This window comes from Odontesthes bonariensis, chromosome 22 (assembly GCF_027942865.1).
Source record: "Odontesthes bonariensis isolate fOdoBon6 chromosome 22, fOdoBon6.hap1, whole genome shotgun sequence".
Classification (NCBI taxonomy): Eukaryota; Metazoa; Chordata; class Actinopteri; order Atheriniformes; family Atherinopsidae; genus Odontesthes; species Odontesthes bonariensis.
The window spans coordinates 22,433,216-22,439,903 of record NC_134527.1 but is presented as its reverse complement, the minus strand read 5'-3'; the positions used below and the strand labels follow the sequence as shown (position 1 = coordinate 22,439,903).

At 45.9% G+C, this 6,688-nt stretch overlaps 1 protein-coding gene across 1 annotated transcript; it reads right to left on the bottom strand.

Annotated features, from left to right (window-relative positions):
- Nucleotides 1–1,250: 1,250 nt before the first annotated feature.
- LOC142372390 (zinc finger protein 703-like) lies at nucleotides 1,251–5,498 on the bottom strand. The gene is made up of 2 exons (XM_075455275.1): nucleotides 4,938–5,498; nucleotides 1,251–4,121 (listed from the first exon to the last, which is right to left on the bottom strand). Exons 1-2 carry the CDS (start codon nucleotides 5,172–5,174, stop codon nucleotides 2,583–2,585), a joined length of 1,776 nt encoding a protein of 591 aa, XP_075311390.1. The 5' UTR covers nucleotides 5,175–5,498; the 3' UTR covers nucleotides 1,251–2,582.
- Between the last annotated feature and the right edge of the window lie 1,190 nt (nucleotides 5,499–6,688).

The window sequence follows — 6,688 nt, the reverse complement described above, 5'->3', positions numbered from 1 at the left end:
ATTTTCATCAAATGTCATGAGCGTCTCAGCAGGTCGATGTCATGCGTATTAAAGAAAAGTAGAAAATAATATCATAAGCACATGTTCCCTTTCCATCCAACTTGAAAACAAACAGGTATTATCGGTCGCCAATAGGTGGCATCCCAATCCTGCTCTACACTCCCATTGTTCCAGTAAACACACCCGTTACCTGAACTCAGTGCAGGTAAAACCACCTCAAAATATCCTCAGCTTGCAACCTGGCGACGACGGAGAGGAGTGTAACTTTGTGCTATCAGCTGCCGACTCCTCGCTAAGAGTTAATAAACTAAGTGCATGTGTTTTCTGGGTCATATTTTGCAACCTAAAACCTTCAGAGTTGGCCTCCGAGATGCTATGCCCTCCCGCTGAACTCAGACAGCCCATAACTCCATCTCAGCCCGCAGAAACAGGAGCGTCGTCTCTTGTTACAGCAGGAACAGGCTGTTTTGATCCCCGTTGGTCCCTTGCCAGAGTTGTGAGTGACCAGCGTGGGTCATTTATACTTCACCAAGGGTGTCACTGTGTCTTGTTGCTAGGAAATGGCGTATTACCGCAACCAATCATGCAGCCGTCGTGGTAACTTTAGCGACTGATTGAACTCCAGCAGGAAACGATGCTTATCGGGATCCTACAGTATGTATGCGTTACATTCTGACAGGTTTGACTGTCACAGCGAATCTGAGAGCTTTAAATCTGGAGGCTTTCACTTCAAGGTGACACGGCTGCAGCTCAGCGATGTGCTTACTGCTGACAGCACTGCACTCTTAAAGCCATCAATCACAAGATTCTTTCATGGCAAAAAATAGCTGCTTGCAAACATCCGGATCCCTGTCAAAGATTAGCTGACAAAAGTTTACATCTTCCCATCACCACCTCACTTGTTTCCACTTTGAAGACAGAGAGTTAGAAACTGGTTGAGCTGCGTAGGAAAATATTTTGGAGGTTTCTTAAGGTACTTTCCTGACATAATAAGGGCTGTCAGTACAAAGGCCTTGTGGCTGATCAAGAAATACCACCTGTCAGTAAATCAGGATGCATTTGTGTGTATTTCTGACATTAACAATGTGGTGCTTGTCAACAGACTGACCTCAGCGAACCCAAGGTAACCGACAAACAAAAACATTTCGAAATGCAAGTTTTCGTTGGCTGCCATTTAACTCGTAAATCTGTACTCTGGCCGTTTCACCAAAGCTGCATCAGAAATGAAGACAACAGAATACACATCTTCAGTGTGATTTATTTAGCAAAATATGACCCTCCCCTTTCACTGGATCCCACCACAGGGTGTTCCAATATTACAAAAAATATCCCATCTCAGGTTTATTGATTTGCTGTGAAAATAAAAACAATCAAAAAGCTGAGAGCGAGATGTGATTTCAACATTCGTTCAGGAAGGAGCGTTAAGACACATTTTCAACACTTGTCCTCCAACATGTCTGCTCACAGGACGGTAAAAAAAAAAGGAGAATATACGCTAAACATCAAAGTCTGAGATCCTGTTTGAAATAAATACAACTTCTCAGTAGGAATAAGCTAAACAAATCAGATGGGGCAGTTTAGTGCGAACGCTGTTTCAAGCTTACATGCATCTCCTGCAGGGAGAAAGCGACTGAGACCCGAGGCTGCAGCTTACAGCCGTTTCTCACACACTACTTTGTTTCTGCACTAAACTGTCACCGATTGCAGAGAAAACCCTCAACGTCTAAGAGCTTTTACGTCCAACCGTCATTATGCTGAAGGACACGGGGCAGCAGATCACCTCAAAGTGGTCTGTTGCAGATGTATCCCAGCAATGTGCAGACATGCAAGAGCCACGTGTCCTCTGAACTTTCGGAGTGGGGACCGGCTTGAAATCCCAAAGTTAAAACAAAAGTGTAAAGATGCTCTCAAGTCAAAATCCAGAGCTTGTACACTCGCCCCCTCTAGTTTCACTTGAATTCTGTCTGGGGAAGCAGCAACTTGCCACATTTAAACTGAAAGTAACAGTGAAACATTTTCAGTAATGTGCTTATTGTCTTTCTGGCTGAGAAAACAGACACGACTGTCATGTCTGCCGGCTAAACACGAAGCTACTGCTTAGCTTAGCATAAAAACTGGGGAAGCATGTAACCTGGCCTTTACAAAGGTAACAAGCTTTAACACTCATTAGTTATTGTTAAATAAGTGTAAAAATGTGGTATATTAAAAAAAATGTATTTATCATATGACATTGTCTCATTTGTTGGGATTATTTCTTAGCTTCGGTTTTTGTTGGTTCCATTGAAATTTGTTCCAAATGAATGATGGCGAGTACGTGCTTCAAATTTGTATTCAAATGTATTAACATTTAAGATGAGCTCTTGAAGGGCTGGTAGCTGCATTTTGCCACCTTTGTGTGGAGCCACGCCAGATTTTCCCAACTGTTCTGCTCTTAATGCGAAGCCAAGATAAAATAGCTGCAGCTTCACATTTACAAGGGTCGCTACAATCCTCTCATTTCACTCCCTGCCAGAAGACAAACAAGCATAACTCCAAAAAAAAAATGTGAAACCGTTCCTGCAAACATGAAAGTACATGGTGTTTTACTGATATCCAAGAGCGGCTGCAGATCCAAGTCTTTGACTGTAGAGAGCATAGTGGGGGTAGTATGGACCTGTGGTGGGCAGAGAGTGCAGGGAGATGGAGGAGGGTCCAGAAGGGAGATGGACCTTGCTGTAGGGATGATAGCGAGCTAAACCCAGGCTGTGGGGAGCCCTGAGAGACAGAGAGCCAGGCATGGCGCCTTGGCTGCTCTGGTGTGGGAGGTGAAGGTGGCAGGAGGCAGGTCCAGAGGAGGAACCGGAAAGCAGCTTACTGTCCATCCCTACAGGGAGAGCCGTGTGGGTGCGGAGGTGGGCCAGGAGTTCATCTGAGGTGGCGAAGCGCTTGTCGCACGGCCCTCCGGCAGACACCCAGTTGCAGGCGTGAGGCAGGGGGTCGTTGGGGAGCATGAAGCCGTACGTGTACAGCGGGTGAGAGAGGGATGAGGTTACGCTGGACGACAGGGAGCTTTGGTGGAGGGAGTGAAGTGGATGGGAGGGGTACACCAGTGGGAAGCTGGATTTGAGGGCGGAGGACGGGTCGTGGATGCAGGAGTTGCAGTTGCCTCCGCCGAGATGGGACACACTTGGGTAGCTCAGACAGTATGGATCCCTGCATAAACCCTGCATGAAGGAGGGAGGAGAGGCGCCCGTGAGAGGGCTGGAGCTCGGATGTTTCCCTCCCATGCCCCCCACGCCGAGGCTCGGCTTAGACGGGTCCAAACCTGGAACAAACTGGGATGGGTAGCCCGCATAGCCCCCCATGACAGACCCGTGGTAGCCCATATTAGAGGAAGGCAGGGAGAAGAGCGGCTGGCTGGTCTTATAAGGAGAGATGGGTGTAATGTGTCCGGGGCCGTGGCTCGGCTGGGTGGGCTCAGCTTTACCTCCATCGTGGTTGGAGCCACCGTCAGAGCTGCTGTTGCTGCAGTTTGTGCTGGCCCGTACGTGGCTGGAGTTTGCGTGGTGCGGACTGTCCGACCTGGCCTTGTTCACGTCAGCGTCTTTTTTGGGATTGTTATTATTGCTGCTGGCCGTGCTGGTGGGACTGCCGTGCTCATGTGCAGGTTCACCACTGGGGGTCTGGGACTGCGATGTGGGCTGTCCACCAGGAGAATGGCTGTGTTTGTGGTGCTGCTGCTGCTGCTGCTGAGCGTGTCCTGGAGGGGTGCTGCTGCCTCTGGAGCTGGGCGAAGCAGCGTGGGGCGAGTAGGACTGCTGGCCGCTGGTCGAATTTCCATTAGTGGTGACATTGTTGCTGCTGGGTACCCTGAACCCCACTTTATCACTTCCGGAGCTGCTGGTGACTCCATCTCTGCGACCCTCTCCACTGCCTTTGTTGTAGGGCTTGAAGCTGGATTTGTCCTCCGGGGAAGGGCGGTGCTCCCCCAGCTTTAGGCTGGAAGCGGACGACCGACTGCTGGGCTCCTTGTCACTTTGGCTGCAGGAGGAGCCCAACTTGGAGGAGGATGGAGGGTCGGGTTTACCAATCTGAGAGCATGTCTGAGCCAGCAAGGCCAGGGGACTCTTCTTAGCATCCAGCTACAACAAAGTCAGAGATTCAAGTTATTTTCTTTTCTTAATGAATGTGCAACACACTGAGAAAAAAAAAAAAAAAAGCTCATAACTAAAGTAGTACACAGCTGTTCTCAGTGGATACTGGCCTGTAAGCTGCCAATATAGCATCATTCAACAAAAAAGTTAAAAAAAACAAGAGGAGAAATGCAAGATGTAGGCTAGGGGAACACCGTTGAGCTTTGAACAGAAGAAAAAATAATCAGTACTTTGAAGCAACAACAAAGAAGCCAAATCATCGTTTGTTTTTCTTTGCCGTCTATCTGTGTGAAGAGTCTGCCCTTCAGGTTTCTGTTCACACAAAGGCACGACATTCTTCACTGCTGGCTCGTGAAGTCTTTTTTTATTTTTTTTTATTTATGTATTTGCATTTCAGTCACAAACAGCAGACAGGGGCAAAAAAAGGGTTCGGCCAAAAAAAAAAGAGCCAAACAAGGACTCCACGATCAGAGAAAGTGCTCACTAATTTAGTCAATTTACGGACTATTTGCTTTTCAGATTCAATAATATTTAATCGCTGTGATTTCTTGTGTTGGTTATCTTGATTGAAACCCAGTGACCTATTATGTCATTTGTGTACTAACAAAGTGAAGCAGATAAAATCAATCACACACTATAAAACAAAAAAAAAACGTGTATTATTATCTTTCTTTCTAAAGAAAGCTTCACCCCTTTCAGGTGCCATAACAGATCTTTTTATTTCCCCCCTCACCGTTGCGAAATCACAAAGACAACCCTATCTATGCAATAAATGTAAAAAATGGTGCAAAAGTCAGGAAATACCTCGATGCTCACTGGTGCGGAGGTTAGAGGCTGTAAATATTCCGGGTGTAGCAAGTGCCCAGTGTGCGCAGTCAACATCTTGATAACTCGGATAGGAAGCCGCTTTGCCTGCCGAAGTGGGTCCAGAGGGGTCAACAAAGAGACCGCGGCACCGGGACGGGAATTTTTAGAGTCCTCACTGAGCTCGATCCGCTGACAAACTCGATCCGCAGGAGATCCTGTAGGAGGATATTTCATTTGAGATAAAGCGCTGCGCTTTAGTCTGTGCGTTAGTCCAAAGATGCGACGTGCTAATGTAATCCAACTGAGCGACCTTAGATGTCCCGGAGGACGAAGAAGTCAATTGGTCCCGGTGCGCTACTTGGTTTGAAGCATCCTCATGTCCGACTGGGATCCTGCTCCAAATTCAACCAACCCAAGAAAAAAAAGTCCACAAAATGTCACACAGTGTCCTTTATGTCGACGCGTAAAATACCCGTCAAAGAAGAGTCTGTAGAATCCGAGTGATCAGAGGAAATGTTCCAGTGCGTGCGTTCAGTCCGGACTTCTGCGGCTCTCTGATCATGACGGGCGCACTTCAAAGTGCAGCAGCCGCTGTCCGTCCGCTGGGTGGCCGCATCAGTAATGAGCAGGGCGGGGCGGGGCGGGGAGTGCGTGCGTAAAGGCGGAGCGACGTCAGCGTCAACAATCCTCCTATCTTAAAGGGTCATAAGGTACATCTCAAGTGTTGCGAGATGGTGGTATGCAAATATTTTTGCACAATTTTTTAAGATTGTTATGCAACCACTGCTTTTAATGGAAAACGGAATCCTTCTCTATTTAAATGAGCTAAGGCTTCGAGACCATTAGTTTAATCTCATATATGTCATTTTACAGGCTTATAGGCTGTGTTTTTTTTGTGTTAATGAAAGTAGCTACAATGCTACCATAAATATAGCAGACATTTGAAAACTATAGTGACATATAATAGGTTAGGGTATAACTTTCTGCCTTGTTATTGGGAAAACGGTGTATGGTGTGCATTTGTAAAATAAGTCACTTTAATTTTGCACAAAAGACCAAAGGAATTTCCAAACAGATATATTAGAAAATATATTTTATATAGATGGACATGTTTGCTGTTTTCATAAAGTGAAACATTACGTTCTGTAAAATTCTGAACAGATGTTTTCTGTACCACGTATGGCTGACAAAATCACAATATGCAGAAACACAAAGTTAAAACTGGTGTGTGTTTGTCCAAGAGGCTGTCAGCCATGATTAAGAGAAAAGATCTGACTTCATATGAGGTTGTGGCTTCCATAAAAACAACTTCATCTAAGAAGCAAAGCAAACAGTCTGGGGGCTCCAAACCATGAGCGATGGATCATAGGGTTGTGTGTATCAATTATTTGACATATGACCAAACAGTGTTTAAATGAAACCACACAATCAAAAATCTGTTCGGAAAACTAAACTTTGCTCAAATGTCATTCGGAAATCTTACAATTTCCACTTTATAAAAGCCAAATCAAAGCAAAATGCAGTGACTTTCACCAGTCCTGAGTGTTCTGGGATGTGGTACATAAACCCCTTATTAAACTAAAAATGCTCTTTTGTGAGCGCAGTGGTGCAGAGAACAAAGTGAGCAGTGGAAATAAGTCAAATGAGTCATCTTGCACTGCTGTAGGCAGCAGATGAGTGGATGACGTGCAAACACAAAACATTTTTACAAGTCCAGATGCTTGTTGCTCACTGCAAAAGGTCAGTGC

Coding starts and splice junctions, on each gene's coding strand:
- LOC142372390 (XM_075455275.1), bottom strand. CDS start 5,174: ATGAAATATCCTCCTACAGGATCTCCTGCGGATCGAGTTTGTCAGCGG. Junction 4,122..4,937: donor CCGCACCAGTGAGCATCGAG/GTATTTCCTGAC, acceptor ACTTTGTTGTAG/CTGGATGCTAAGAAGAGTCC.